The sequence below is a fragment of the Dipodomys merriami genome, unplaced genomic scaffold (genome assembly GCF_024711535.1).
Source record: "Dipodomys merriami isolate MVZ:Mamm:240054 unplaced genomic scaffold, mDipMer1.0.p SCAF_12, whole genome shotgun sequence".
Taxonomy (NCBI): domain Eukaryota; kingdom Metazoa; phylum Chordata; class Mammalia; order Rodentia; family Heteromyidae; genus Dipodomys; species Dipodomys merriami.
Genome location: NW_027202493.1, coordinates 4,145,987 through 4,162,385, shown reverse-complemented (window position 1 = coordinate 4,162,385; position 16,399 = coordinate 4,145,987). Strand labels below are relative to the sequence as shown.

Sequence of the window (16,399 nt, the reverse complement as noted above, 5' to 3'; positions counted from 1 at the left end):
AAAGCATGCACACTTGGATTGGTTGATGCTTTTCATTGCTCTGGTCCCTCAACAGGCAATAAATAGGTAGCCAAGGAGTCCCACTGTCTATTGCTGCTATTTACCTTCATGTGCCCATGGTCTTCCTCAAGTGATACCTCTAACAAGTTTCCCTCTTCAACAGTTTTGTCTACTCCAGGCTCTGGGCCAGGTAGGGGGAGTTTTGGATAATCAGTAGCATCTTTTCTGTTTTAAAGTAATTTTCCAGACTGAGTTTCTGGTTATAGAAACCAGGTGATGCTTCTATGGTCTCCTAAACTAAGCTCTAGTTTTTTGTTTTTCCTTTCTCTTTTGGTCTTTTGCGAAAGCTAAACTTCCTACTGAGTTTTCAGTAGACCTGAACTTTTCTCTCTCTTCATCCCTTCCTTCCTGAACATGAGTGTGCCTCTGCACGTTTTAAGGCATTTAACATGGATTAGGGGACCATATGACCAACTAGAGTCTAAGATCTAGCAAATCTCAAAAACCAAAATCAAAACCAAAACCCCAAAAAAGAGATGATGCTGTGACAACCTCATTACAGAAGCAGAATTTCCTTTTCCAAATATCAGTCCACTGAGGAAAGGGCTAATAAATATGCAACAGTCTCTCAATGGAACATTATCATCCATAAAAGGAATGGAACATTGTGATTTCTACAACATGGATGCACCTTGAAGCCATCATGCTAAGTGAGTAAAGCCAGGGAGGAAGACTTGGAGTCATATTGTTCATTTGGGTCAAGTAGCTAGATTAGGGATATCTCTAGAGATAAGAACTAGTTGAGTAGTTCTCATCCAGTTTAGTATTTAGAGGTCCAGAGACGAAGGAATGGTAGAGGAGCAATAGCTTATTTTTGAGGAAATAATATTAATATTATCTGCAAATAATATTGCACATTTTTGAATTGCACATTTTTGTGAATGTATTAAATGATCATTTGGTTCACTTTAGGTATGTGAATTGTGTGGTATATGAAATTACGTCAAAATATAGCTGCCTAGAGAACACAAGTTCTTATGATTCTACTACATTTCCTTCTGCCTCATTGTTCTAACTTATTTAGGCCGTGATGAACACATCTTATTTTCGTTATTCTCTTTCTCTTTCTCCCCCTCCCTCCCTCCCTCCTTCCTCCCTCCCTCCTTCCCTCCCTTCCTTCCTTCCTTCTTCCTTCCTTCCTTCCTTCCTTCCTTCCTTCCTTCCTTCCTTCCTTCCTTCCTTCCTTCCTTCCTTCCTTCCTTCCTTCCTTCCTTCCTTCCTTTTCTCTTTATCTTTCCCTCTCCCTCCCTCCTTCCCTCTCTCTCTGTCCCTCTCCCTCCCTCCCCCTACCCCCCTCTAGCCCATTACTCTTTCTTTTGACCACGTTGGCTTCTGAACCTGTATAGGTCAACCTTTTGAGAAGGTAGGATTACAGGCTTGACCCACAGCACCCACAGTTAGCAATGATTTCTTAGTTACCAGTTGCTTAAGCATAGCAGTACCAAATAGATTCAAAACAGATTTTACTTTTGCAACTACGGACACAATTCCCATTGGGCTGTAGCTTGCCCGGGGGGGTAGAGAGGAAAGAACTCCAGGTGAGGTGTGAGGGAGGCCAGTGTGGTGTGGGGCAGGTGCAACTATGACACATGTGTGTGGGGAAGACAGAGACAGTAGTGTCTCTCTCCAGCCATGTGGCCTCGGGTCCAGCCTTGCAGTCCTGCCTGCTGTCCTTAGTGCAGGCCCAGCATGCTCATCTGTCTGTTTATCCCTCCAGAGGGCTCTGGCCCGCCGGTCACACATGTGTGCGCTCATCCTTCCCCGCTGGAACCGCATTCTCGCACAGGCCTCTGGCCCCGCATCTGACCCACGTGCCAAGGGCACCACGCGCCTCATCCCTGCCCAACCGCCTCCGTCCGGGCTGTGTGTGCCAGGTGCCCTGGATGACGACCATGTTCCTTTTCCTGGCGCTGCTCGCTGAGCTTGGAACGCTGCCGGCCTGCCTGGGTAAGTCCAAGTCCGCAGGCACCCCGCTGCCCCCTTGCTGAGGGCATGTTTGCCACCCTCCTTGCTGGGAAACCATGTCCCTTAGCCCGCAGACCCTCACTACCCGTTTCCTGCATTTCTGCTGCTGCCTACCCTACTTCACCACCTTCTCCCTAAGCCCCAAACCAGGCCAGGCGAGTCACCGATGTCAGTGGAGTCTGGGCTGCATTCACTTCAGGGACTCAGCCCCAGACTCCTGGTCAGTGTCCCCGCGCCTTTGGCCCAGTGCTGGACCTTACAAGTGTGCAAGCAGTGCCCACAGTTGGCTCTGAGTCCCGAGGGCAACAGCCCTCAACTCTGCCCGGCTGTGGACACAAGTAGGGTGAGCCTTGAGCCACAGGACCACCTGTTCCTTTATTTGTATGTCAAGCCCTGTGTGTGTGTGTGTTTGTGTGTGCGCGCGCGCGTTCACGTGCGCATGTGCACGTGCACACACACATGCCACTCCTGGGGCTTGACCTCGGGGCCTGGGTGCTGGGTTCTGTCCTTGAGCTCTTTGCTCAAGACTAGTGCTCTACTACTTGAACCACAGCTCCACTTCCAACTTTTTTTTTGTAGTTAAGTTGAGGTAAGAGTCCAAAGAACCTTCCTTCCCAGGATGGAGTAGCTAGGATTGCAAGCATGAGCCACCGATGATCCCCATCTTCAACCACTGTTAACTGAGCACCAAGAAGGAGGGTGGGCGAAATATACAGTTTGCTGTGTTAGAGCCCTAGAGGTAGGCACTCACTCAATACTTACTGAACCATGACCTTTCTTTACCTAAGAAAATAAATAATGCAAAGGGAAATCAAGAACACTAGAAAAGCACACTCTCGCTTCAGGTGCGGAAGGAATACTGCTGCACCTCACAGTGCCCCGGAAGATAAGGCCAAGTGGGAGGGAAGTGTCAGAGGAGCAAGTAAGTAGTCATGAGTTTGGCACTTAGACTGGTACTTAGTCATACTAATTCATAATCACTTGGAAAGCATGTGTATGTTGATTTAACTCTCTTGAAGCCCTTTGATAGAGAAATTGGTTTTGATAAAATATAAACATTGCAAAATTAGACCTACAAGCATCAGAACTAGTAGATGTGATAATCCGAGGAACAAAGAAGGGTGAGGAGGGTGTGAATAAAAAAGGAAGGAAGGAAGAAAGGAAAGGAGGGAAGGAAGAAAAGGGGGAGAGAAGGGAGAAAGTGCCATGTAAGCTTGATAATGAAGAAAAAGATTGCAGTATGCGAATAGAGTATTAAAAAAAGAAGTTGCAAAACTGCTTACTTGCATAGCACCAAGTCAGGAAGCACAGAATACAGAAACTGAACAGGCCAGAAATGCTTTTTACTGAAAGAGGACATGAGGAGTTCCACTATTTGTCTACATTTTAGTAGTTTGTGTTTGGAATTCTTGGAGCTATTTTACTACAATAGAGGATACTATTTTACGTTTTGAAAGTTTTACTGTGACATACTTGATATAAAAATGGAATATATGAAAGGCACACATTTTGGTGAGCTTAGACATATACATGCAGCCATCATAGCATTATGGCAATCAATACACTAAATACATTCCATCACCATCAGACATCTCTTTGTGTACTTTTATTTTGGGTAAGAACAAGAATTCTATCCTTTTTAACAACTGTCCAAGTGTACAATAGAGAAAACACCTACTGTATGCACTATGCTGAGGACCAGATTTAAAGAATAAATTCGTGTTTCAGTTCAGAGACCCTATTCTCACTGAACAAGACCCCTACCTCTTCCTTTCTTTAAAATTTTTTTTATTATGAAAATACCATACAGAGGGGTTACAATTACATGGGCAAGATAAGGAGTACATTACTTATCAAGCATTTTTGCTTCATCCTTTGTTTCCCCTTCCTATCCCCTTATCCCTTCCAATCTCCCCCTCCCCTCCCTGCCAAAGTTGTAAAGTTCATTTTTCAACATAACGACTTGTACTTCTTATTACTGCAATGGGTCCACCTGTATCCCTATTTAAACGATTTGTTTTTTCCCTTCCCCTCCACAAATTATACCAATATCAAATACAGTGAAAGCAGGGGTTATATCGTGGGGGAGGGACATACAAAGTAACAAAGAAATCATCTTATAAAAATGTTAGAAACAATCACATGAAAGTAAAAAAACATTTGAATAGTTACCTTGGGGTTCATTTCACCTAACATCAACATATCTGACCTTTTGTGCTTGACTCAGACACATACTAGTTACTACAAATAAGGGAAACCATGGGACCTATGTTTCTTTGGGCCTGGCTTACTTCACTTAATATTATGTTTTCCAAGTCTTCCCATTTCCTAACAAATGGGGCAATGTCATTCTTTCTGATGGAGGCATAGCATTCCATTGTGTAGATATACCACATTTTCTTGATCCATTCATCTACTGAGGGGCATTTGGGTTGGTTCCAGATCTTAGCTATGGTAAATAATGCTGCAATAAACATAGTTGTGCTGGTAGCTTTAGTATGGTCCTGTTTGTGATCATTTGGGTAAATGCCCAAAAAGTGGGATTGCTGGGTCATAGGGGAACTCTATGTGGAGTCTTTACCTCTTCCTTTCTGTAGACACTGACAATCTCATTCTATTCTCTGCTTCTTGGAGTTTGACTGTCATAGATACCTCATATAGTGGAACCTTGCAGTATTTATCTTCTGTAACTGGCTTGTTTCACCTGACATGATGACCTCTAGGTTCTGTGTGCTGTTCAGATATTAATTTCCTTAAAGCTCAGTAGTATTTTAATATATATGTTTTATATATATATATATATATGTGCTAATAAGCACTTTAGGAGTATAACCATAGTTACATTGGTACATTAAATGATAGTCTATTTCTAAGCTTTTGAGAAATTTTCATATCATTTTCCATTTTTTTATTCTCATCTATAGTGAATGAGGGTTCCAAGTTCTTTACACCCTCATCCACACTGATTATCTTTTTTAAAAAAATAGCCACTTGACTTACTGGTTTGGAGCCTGCATTTTCATACTGATCAGTGTGATTCAAGTGATAGAGCACAAGCCTAGCAATATAATTCCTTTCCATTTTGGTCTAAGAGCACAGTTTATATGATATATGTCAGTTTATATTTGCTATGGTCTGTTTTATGGTCCAGAATAGGTTTTTCTCTATTTGAGTTTGAAAAGAATGTGTGTTCTACTACGACTGGATGAAATAGAGGATGCATGACTAGCTATATAAATGACAATTATATGGAGTTGACAGATGGTGCTGATGAGTTAACCACCGTGTCCTTACTGACTTTCTTTCTGTTGGATCTGTGCAATTGTTATAGAGAGCTGTTAAACACCCAAGTATTAGAGTAGATTCAGCATCTTCTCAGGCTGGCCTGAAACTCACTAGAGAGTCCAGCCTGGTTTGAGTTATCATTCTGTCTCAGCTTCCCATGCAACTTAGATTACAGACAGGGTTGTGGCACACACTCATCTTACTCCATGTATTTTGATGCTCTATTTCTTTTAAAGACATATATACATTAATGTTTGTTATAGCTTCTTGGAGAAATGACTTCTTTATCATTATATAATCCCCATATATAAATTACATATTCTAATATAAAACATTTAAAGTTGTATGATGCCTTTGGCATCATATTTATTTCTGTTGTTTTTTATTAGCATAATAGACATAAAAAGGGCATGAGACAGTGATAGCCATTTAATAAGCCCTTGGTAAGCAGTAGAAAAATTGTAAAATACTGAATTACACCTAATTCTTGCTTCTTGAGCATACTATCTAAAGATACCAAATATTAAGTTCCTGTTTCACTCTAATACATTATGGTTTCTATTCTATTTGCTGAATGTGTTATCTGTCACTCTTGATGTTTTTGAACTCAGAATTTTTTAAAGTTTGTACTTGCTGCTGAACTTGAGAAATTGTCAGACTTTTTTTGTGGTATCAGGGTTTGACCTCAGGGCCTTGTGCTTGCTTGATTTGATTACTCATCTAATGCTCTACCACTTAAACCATGATTACAGCCTTGCTTTCAGCTAGTTATTTCAGAGATGTAGTCTCACAGACTTTTCTTCCTGGGCTGCTTTGAGCCACAATCTTACAGATAGCTGAAACTAGGATTACAGGTATGAGCTATCAGTGCCTTTCTCCCTAGGAGATTTTTTTTTCATTGCCTCTGTTTTTCACTGGATCTGGAATAATATGTTGGATTTACTGTAGTAGCTTACATAAGTTTTAAGGGAGCAATGGGATAAGGTTTGTCTCTGCTGTTTATTAACATCTGGCCTGAGTCTGTGTGCTCCTTGCACTAGGGAATGCTCCTAGGTGTTCCTAATCAGTTTTAAGTAGCACTGCTCAGTTGCTCTCTACCAAGTTTACATACTCTGTTGCAGCTTAAAACTGATTGTCTCGTTTCAGATTGGTTTAGCTTATAAAAAATTTGGGGAAGTTGCCAGGATAGATGACAGTCTGTATTTTCTTTAAGTTTTTTATTGTGAAAATACTGTACAAAGTGGTTACAGTTACATGAGCAAGGTAATGAGTATATTTCTTATCCAGTATTGCTGCCTCCTGCTTTGTTTCCCTCCTACCTTCTCAGCTACCCCTTTCCCCCTAACCCCATTCCCTCCCCCCCCCCGCCTAAGTTGTAAAGTTCATTTTTTGACATATCATCTTGTGCATCTCATTATTGCAAAGGGTCAATCTGTATCCCTATTTAAACAATTTGTTTTTTTCCCTTCCCCTCCCCAAATTGTACCAACATCAAATACAGTGAAAACAGGGATTATACCATGGGGGAGGGACATACAAAGCAACAAAAAATCACATGGTACCTTATAAATACGTTAGAAACAATAGCAAGGAAGATAAAACCATTTGTGTCCCTATCTTGGGGTTCATTTCACTTAACATCACCTTATCTGACCTTTTCTGCTTGACTCATACATATACTAGATATTGCAAATAAGGGAAACCATGGGACCTATGCTTCTTTGGGCCTGGCTTACTTCACTTAATATAATTTTTTCCAAACCTTTCCATTTCCTAACAAATGGGGAAATGTCATTCTTTCTGATGGAGGCATAGAATTCCATTGTGTATATATACCACATTTTCTTGATCCATTCATCTACTGAGGGGCATCTGGGTTGGTTCCATATCTTAGCTATAGTAAATAATGCTGCAATAAACATAGGTATAGACCTAGTCCCATTGTTTAATCTGTTTGGTTCCATAGTCACCTCCTATCTCTGGAGCTCCTAGTGCTTGATGACCCTTTACCTTGGTACTATGGCATTCCATAATGGCTTCTAACCTGCACAGTCCTTCAAGGTTTTTTTTCCATTTCAGTTTTATTTATTTTACAGTGCTGGGTTTGAACTTAAAGCATTACACAAGTGTTCTACCACTTGGGCTGTGCCACTCAGCCCTTTTACTTTAGTTATTTACAAATAAGGTCTTGTGTTTTTGCCTCCCATTTCTGCTTCTCAAGTAGCTGGGATACCAGGTGCAAACCACCACATTCAGTATTATTCTCATGTTTTTATATATTGAGAGTTGATAAATGTATTTAAGTTATATATGTATAATAGACACATTTTTAAATGAGTTGTTTCATAATATATACTGTGTAATATAAGCCTGCAGTCATGTTGTATTTATTTTGACTTAAAAGTATCTTTCTAAGATAGAGGCAATTAATATAGTACTAAATATTTTAAAGTAATTTTTTTTCAAAATGTATTATGTTTCTTATCATCAAGTCAACCATACACGTAAAATCAATCACATTGTGTGAGAATTAATTGGGCACACATTCTTTTTTCCCCAAATTTAATTTATTGTTATTATAGAGGTCATGTACAGAAAGATTACAATTACATGAGTCAGGTAATGAGTACATTGCCTTTTGCACAATGTCTTCTGGGCACACATTCTCGCTAGTTATATAAGTTCTAAAGAAAATGTTCATTTTTAATATACTATGAGTTATTTTTATTAACTTTAATAAAAATACATATATCTGATTTACTGAGTCATATTTATTGATTTGTTTTATTTTAGGTGTTTTATAGTGTTACCATTGATGGGAAACCATTTACCTTGCATCTCAGAAAACAGTACGTTAAGAAAAAGGGAAACTTTTATTCTTAGATTTTGCTCTTTTAAAGTTTCTTTTATAATAATTAAATTTAGGAATGCAATATAATGTAGACTTGTTTCTATCATTTTTCAATTTTGCTCCATAGGCCATAGATTTATGTGGATCTTGTCTTTTAGTTTTCCAGATTTTGGTGTTATTTAAATTAAGAAATAAAGTATATATTTGGAAATTTCCATTTAAATATGTCATTGAACCCAAGTAATTTAAGTACTGAGTAACTTAAATATTAAAGATGTCTGAAAATGAAAGGTTATTGTGGGAGAGTCAAGTAGTGGCATGGTTTCTATGATGTATTAATTATAAACCTTTATTTTTTAATTACCTTATGGGAGATATTTCACAAATGAGGTTCACTGATGAGTACCATTCAGGGATATCCCAATCTTGAATACATTGCTGCAGGTATCAGCACCTAACACACTTCCTTCCCCATTTCAGAGCCCTTGTTTCATTTTAGTCAAGCTCTGTGCTTGCCCACAATTCCAGGCCACAATCAGTCTACTTTCTATATCCTGATTTGCATTTCCTCAACGTACTGTATTAAAAATCAGCTTGGTTTTAGCCTGAGATTTTTTTTTTTTGCCATGAGCCATAGCGCCATTTCCAGCTTTTTCTACTTACCTGGTGCTGAAGAATCAAACCCAGGGCCTCATGCATGCAAGGCAAGCACTCTACCCCTGAGCCACTTTCCCAGCCATAGCCTGAGATTTTTAAAGCACACTGCAACCATTATTTATCTGCATTACTTATACCTTTACAGTTGAACAAAGCTGGAGAAAGTTATTCTCATTGAATTCCTGACTGCTCTTGCTTAATTGAGGTCTATGAACCTTATGTTGGTCTTTCATTCCCCCATGACATTTTTTTTCACTAAGAACATTTTTGGCAAGCTTATCAATGCTTTTTGTATTTTCTTTTATGTCATGGCTGATTTTTTAGTCACCATTTTTAACTCTGCCAATTGACAGCATTTGTTGCTGGTGGTCAGAATCTGTTCCATAAAATATATTCCTCATTGTTTATCAGAATGTAACAGATTTCTGGTCTCCTGCCATTATTATTACTCCTCTGTCAAGACAAAATTCCTTCCCTGCTCTCCAACCTTAGAATAGTTCATGGTACTGTTCTTGAATTATTTTAATTCTGTAATCAGTTGTCTATCTGTTTCATTCAGTCTTCTGTATTTAAGTGCAGTGTAGGTGGTAGGTGCTCTGAAATTCATACTTGCCTCATTCATTTGAAGACATCCAGAGGATGTTTATCTTTTTATTTGGTAATCACATGCTTACTAAGATCCATGCAGTTACTGATGAAGATTAACTCCTGATCTTCTTTCTAAAGTTATGTTTTTGATAAATTACCTTAATAAGGGCAACTTTACTCTTCCAGTTACTTTAATAAAAAAAATAAAAGAAAATGAAGGGGAAAATACCATGGACACATCTTAGGCATATTTTTTCTTTTCTTTTTCCCCAGATCCAGTGAGAAATCAAATCTTGTGTGTTCTCCCTTAAACTGTATTTATAGTGAAGCTTCTGCCAGTATTATAGAGCTGATCAAGCCCTAATTATGACTGGCATGGATGATACTAAAAGCCTCCTAACTGTTCTGCAGGCTTCTTCATCCTTGCAATGCAAATTTTCTCAATAGTGTTGAGTCTGACTTAGTTCAATGTTCAAGTGTTGGTCTACTTCTGTCTTCACCAGCTTCTACCATCCAGAAATTCCTCCTTCCCATGACCCACCTAATACTACTGTCTGTCTCCTTCACCCATTGCCAGAATTGTTCTGTATACATGCAAGTGCATTTTTGCCTCAGGCTCCATGAATTTTTTTTTCCTGTCTGGAATTACTTTCTTATAAAAATCTCTATGACTTGTTCTTCCTGTCTCCAGTCATCTCTGCAGTGAGCTTTTCAGGCCAAAACTATGTACATCTTTGTAACCACTACAGCATCCAGATCTTATTTATTGTTGTCTAACTAGTAGAAGTTTCCGTTCCTGCCATAAAAGCAGAGATTTTGTTTTTTATTTACTGCTTTGTTCCAGCCCCAGAAAAGGCTGTCATAGAAATACACAGCAGGAAATACCATATACAAGTACAAATACAAATATCTAATCACAGAGTAATAGTCTCTTCCAGAGTCTAGAGTCTGAATACCAGTTTTCAGTTTCAAATATGCCACACTAAAATAACTGTCATTAAATCATGTCATACCAATTCTATACACTTAATATTTATTTCAATTAGTGCGTGTATTCATGATTAATCCACAACTGAAACTTTATTTATTGATTTGTTTTTTTAGCTCATTCTTATCCCAGAATTTTTTGATTTATACATATAATGAAACTGGATCTTTGCATTCTGAGTCTTCATATTTTATGGTAAGAATTAGATGTCTTAGATATTTTTAATTTTTGTTTTTGTGTTGAAGTGAACATACCACTACCATTGGGATATTTTGTTTCATGTTGACAAACTAATATGGATGTTTTGTTCTGTGTAACTCTGCCCTATTCTATATTCTATGGTTGACTGTTGCATGTGGAAGTGGCAGGTAGAGGATGAAACTCAAGTGCAAAAAGATATTTATGAGTCCCCTGGAATATGAAGGGAAGAGAATTGTCACATATTTTTTCTCAAAATTTGCATTAATAATTTTATATGATTCACAGTTTTCATATAATCAAATCTTAAAGCCCTGAGCTGTATGTCTGGAGATGTTTCATATTCATATTCATAAGAACGTGTATATTTCTCTGTCTGTCCACTTTCTCAGATGCATTGTCATTACCGAGGTTATATTGCTGAATTTCCAAATTCTGTTGTGACCCTCAGTGCCTGCTCTGGCCTCAGGTAATATTTGCTTACAAGATATTTATAAATGGAAGAATGCATTACAATAAAAAATACTGGCTATCTGACATAAATTAGGGAAAATCTAAAATCCAAACTGAAAAGACTCTTTCGTGATGGACTTGCTTTTGTTTATTTTGATGTGAGTACTTGGATCTGAGTTTCCTTTCAGATGGCATCATCCAGGGCATTGGATGGAGACATTTCCAGGCAGGAAGGGACAGTGCCACAAAAAGAAACATTAGGACATCCCCAGAAAGTCAGTGCTATCACTATCATTATCTCAATTATGGGAAACACCTTTTGTTAGTGATTTTAAATACGATAGTCAATATCAACCTCCATGTAGTAGCAGATATAAAAGAACCATTTTAGAAGATGTCTCAGAGGTAAAAGGGCAGAGTTAAGTGATTTTGGTCATCCTTGCCCACTGTTGAGAGGCATTGATAAACTGTCTGAAGTGTGCCAGAGGACAGAGAGTCAAGAGTAGAGAAAAAAGTTATTTCTGCTTCCCTTTCATATTAGTATCCTAGTTTCTAGAATTTATTTCTGTAGGTTTAAAAAAGTAACATTGTCTAATGTGCTTTCATGAGTATGAACCTCTTTAGATGGGCATTCTGCACAGCTGCTTAATTTCCTTCATCTTAAAAATCTGTAATATCTGTAACAAGTAGAACTTTCTTCAGAGGATTCTCAACAAATATCTTGATCCTCGGCAGGACAGTCTTCATAATTCTAATAAATACTAAATAGATAAGCTGGGTGCCTGTCACTCATACCTACTCAGGAGGCTGAGATATGAAGATCATGGTTTGAAGCTAGCCTGAGCAGAAAGTCCAGGAGAATCTTATCTCAAATTAACCAGCAAAAAACTGGAAGTGGAGCTGTGGCTTAAGTGGAAGAACACTTAGTCTTGAGCAAAAAAGCTCAAGGAAAGACCTCAACAATTCAAGCCCCAGAACCAGCACACACACACACACACACACACACACACACACACACACACACACACACACACACACAAAGATACTAATATATTTTTAATCATAATTATTAAGGCATTAATTATACATAGTAATGAGTTACATCATGTCATTTGCTATGTACATATATTATGATTTGATTGTATTCACCTTTCCAACTACCCTATTGCTACCCTATTTTAATGTTCTCTCTCTTACAATCTAGATTCTAAATATGAGAGAAAAAAAATTTAACTTTTTGAGTCTGACTTTTTTACTTAACATAATGATCTTGAGTTTGGTCAAGTTTTCTGAAAATGATGGGATTTTATTCATTTTTTGTAGTTGATACTACTCCATTTCTTCAGTTTCCTGGTATTCATTTTGTTGGACTGTGAGATAGTATTTCTAGGGAATTAACATCATTTGTTTTCTCCCCTGCAAATGCCATATTTTATTTAACAAAGTTGTGTATACTACAGATTATAGCTATGATAGGATCATTGGCTGGATTTTAATTGTTATTGTGTTTCTGAATCTTAGGGGATTTCTACAGTTGGAAAATATCACCTATGGAATTGAACCACTGGAATCTTCACCAAAATTTGAGCACATCATTTATCAAATGAAAAATGTCAATCTAGATGTTCCCATGCTAGTAGGAAATTATGGCAGCATTTTTCAGAATGACCAGCTCTATAAAATTCACTTAAGCTATCAGGTAACTGGGCATGCTGATATCATAGCATGCCAGGAACATATTCCTATAGGACATTTGTAGTCATTAAAGGAAGTTAGTTACTGAGTAAGAAGATTATATAATCTTATTGTTTTTATGTAATTTATTATATCCACCAGAAGCTGGTGGTTCACATCTGTGATCCTAGCTACTCAAGAGGCTGAGTTCTGAGGATCACAGTTAGATGCCAGCCTGGGTAGGAAAGTCCATGAGATTCTTATCCCCAATTAACCATCAGAAAACCAGAAGTGGTGCTGTGGCTAAAAGTGGTAGGGTGCTAGCCTTCAGCTAAAGGAGCTTAGGGACAGCCCCCAGTTCCTGAGTTCAAGCCCCAGGACACAATACTATAAGATTTTTTTATTTTTCTGGTCATGAGGCTTGATCTCAGGGCATGTTCTCTGTCCCTGAGCTTTTTAACTTAAGGCTAGCGCTCTACCAGTTTGAACACAGTGCTGCTTCCATGATTATATTTTGTCTTTTTTTAAAAACTTGAGATACACCACCCAAACTTTATATAAAACATCTGGGAAAGTACATAGTATTATTTTGCAAGTTTAATGATGTTCTATGCAGCATTTCTTCAGAGACACTGTGACCCATGGTTTGGAGGTGCTGTCTTTACAGAGGTCCCAGACCTTCTCCTCCAAATGTAATGCTGGATCTAACAAGTATTTCTTTTCTTCTCTCCTGGGGTAGTTTCCACCTTCTTCTTTCTTCTAGCATTATGTGTTTTACCAGGTCATGTGAGCCACAAGCCTCTTTTCCCATTCACTGATGATTTGAGCCTTAAAAAATTATAAATAAGATGGGGTACATGGGCTTGGGCAGTTTCGGTAGTGGTTGACCTTCCACTCCTTTTTCCTGCCACAGGTAGCCTCATGAAGGACTCTTAATCATATCTACTGTGAGCGTTTTTTGGAGATCCAGGAGACAATGGCTCTAAGAAGCCATAACTGTCTTTTTGGTTCTCAGGAACTTTCCACTCATTCTTGTGAGATTTAAGAGCTTTTCCCCTTAGCTCTTAAGGGACAAATCCCTTGTGGTATGGGAAACTCCAAAATCATCACATCCCCCCTCCGCACCACTCACCATCATCAGTGTAGACTTAACTCAGTTCAAACTACAATCCTGCAGGACTGACTCCTCAAAATTCATTTGCCAGTGTGTTGGGCAATTCAGGTTTGGCAGTGGCATTATGAGATGGTGTTTTCCAAAGATCAAGGGTCTCTACTGGACTGGGACTCTTCAGGTAGATAATTCTGCCATTTCATTGTACTTCCTACAAGCCATGGATGGCTTGTATCAAACGATGTGTGTGATGTGAAATGTCCATCCTCTCCTGGCTTCAGATGAAGATGTCAGTAGGTTTTATAGTGGCTTTATGACTTTGACATGCCATCCAGGAAGGAGTTTAAAAGTAGTTGCATATCATTAAACAGTGCCTTCCCTGTCCTCCTGAAATAACATGGCTGCTGATGAAAAGTATCTTTGATAAAGCTGGATACAATTTGACTTGAAAAAAAAGCGTAAGTCTGTAGCTTGGGTGAGTCTCAAGGATAGTATTAAGAGTAAATCAAAGCAATGTGTGAAGATTATATACATTTTTTAAATGGCCATGGGCAGAATTAGAGAATTCAAGATGATGGGGAGGTCAGAGCAAATGCCTTTAAAGAAGCATGGCAATGAGAACTTGGGTGGGGCTCAGGGTAACAGCATGTGCCTAGAATGCAGTGTCCCTGGTTTGAGCCCTCGCATTACAAAATACATATGTCAGTAGAAATCTTTATAGGGGTGGAGTCGTCTGTATGTTACTTGCAACTGTCCATGTATCAAAAAACTTGGCGTATACTCATTGCATCGATTTTGATTTCCTGATTTTCATAATATACTACATCTCTTTAAGATGTAACCATTGGAGGTCTATAAGTGAATGGTACAGAAGGTCCTGAGCTCTCTGGGTAATTTCCAGTGCTTGGAGACAGATTCTAAAGCTTGAAGCTCTCATGATCTGCCACCCAAGTCACTAGGATCAGAGTCAGGAGCTATCATCTCCAGCAGAATGGACTTTAAATTGGTGATATGCATACACAATTCATAAAAGTTGCAGTGTAGAAGCCATGTCAACATTCATCTGAAGTTTTTATAAAGACACATTAAGAGTAACTAAAATGGAAATTAATTTTTAAGACATTGATGAATGCAAAGTAATAAATCAGCATGTTTATTATGTGATTTTTTTTCTTTTAGCAGGTCAATAATTAGTAGGACCATACACATATGAGAAAACTATTTGAAAAATATCTCATTTAAAAATGATCCAATGAGACTATTCAGTGAAAGGGATGACATTGACCAAGATATACTCATAAACTTCTTTGTTGAATGGCAACTCTTTAAAGATAATAAAAAAATTTTAAAGTAGAAATAAATAAATGAGGTTAAATAATAGTAATGCAATTTATTTGGCTTAAAATATTCTTAGTTTTTATGCCCATATAACCCAACATTTAAATTTCTTATGAATGTGCAACTATGTTATCACTGACTGAAAGGGCATTTTACTTAATTTAAAAATATGATCATCCTGGTCAGGTGCTAGTGACTCATACCTGTAATCCTAATTATTTGGGAGGTAGAGATCAAAATTACAGTTCTAGAACAGCCCAGGGGAAAAAGTTCATAAGAACCTCTCTCAGGAGAAAAGGCTGGGTATGGTGATACTTGTTTCTGATCCCAACTATGGAATGAAGCATAAAATAGAAGGAATGCAGCAGGGCACCGGTGGCTCACACCTGTAATCCTAGCTACACAGGAGGCTGAGATCTGAGGATCGAGGTTCAAAGCCAGCCCGGGTAGGAAAGTCCGTGAAACTCTTATCTCCAATAAACCACCAGAAAACCGGAAGTGGCGCTGTAGCTCAAGTGGTAGAGGGCTAGCCTTGAGCTGAAGAGCTGAGGGACAGCACTCAGGCATAGAATTCAAGCCCACAACCACAAAAACAAACAAAAAAAATAGAGGTAATGCAATCCAGGCCACCCCAAGCAAAAGCCAGTCCCTATTTCACATAACCTGAGCAAAATGGTCTAGAGGTGTGGGTCAATCAGTATAGTACCTGCTTAGCAAGTATAAAGCTAACTTTGAAACAAAAAATGGAAGACAGCATTATGGTGTTTAGAAAAGAACATTGTGCATAATTTTAAATGCTAACAAAAACTTAAAAAGTTGATCTTGAATAAGCTCATAGGTGATAGAATAATGTTTGAAGATGATATTTAAAAGTAAATCATTCCAGGGGTGAGAAGGTGGCTCAGTGGTAGAGTGCTTGCCTTGCATGCACAAGGCCCTAGGTTTGATTCCTCAGCACCACATAAGCAGAAAAAGCCAGAAACGATGCTATGGCTCAAGTGGTAGAGCTCTAGCCTTGAACTTAAGAGCTGAGAGACAGTGCCCAGGCCCAGAGGTCAGGCCCCATGACCGACCAAAAAAAAAGTAAATCATTCCAAATATTAGAAGTATGTCTATATGTAGAATATGTTTGTAAGAAAATATAATATCAAGAATTATTATTTTACTTATGTTATGTTTTTCTTCAGACAAGGTGTCCCTATGTAGTTCAGGATGACCTTGAACTCATGAT

At 38.4% G+C, this 16,399-nt stretch overlaps 1 protein-coding gene across 1 annotated transcript in view; it reads left to right on the top strand.

Moving 5' to 3' along the window:
- The first annotated feature begins 1,873 nt into the window (after positions 1–1,873).
- Positions 1,874–16,399, top strand: part of LOC138823000 (disintegrin and metalloproteinase domain-containing protein 18-like) — a 68,271-nt gene continuing 53,745 nt past the window's right edge. The window contains exons 1-6 of the mRNA XM_070015943.1: positions 1,874–2,007; positions 2,871–2,947; positions 8,104–8,159; positions 10,511–10,589; positions 10,985–11,061; positions 12,567–12,744. Of these exons, the coding sequence (XP_069872044.1) occupies positions 1,944–2,007; positions 2,871–2,947; positions 8,104–8,159; positions 10,511–10,589; positions 10,985–11,061; positions 12,567–12,744 (531 nt within the window). The 5' untranslated portion in view covers positions 1,874–1,943. The remainder of the gene's footprint in view (positions 2,008–2,870; positions 2,948–8,103; positions 8,160–10,510; positions 10,590–10,984; positions 11,062–12,566; positions 12,745–16,399) is intronic.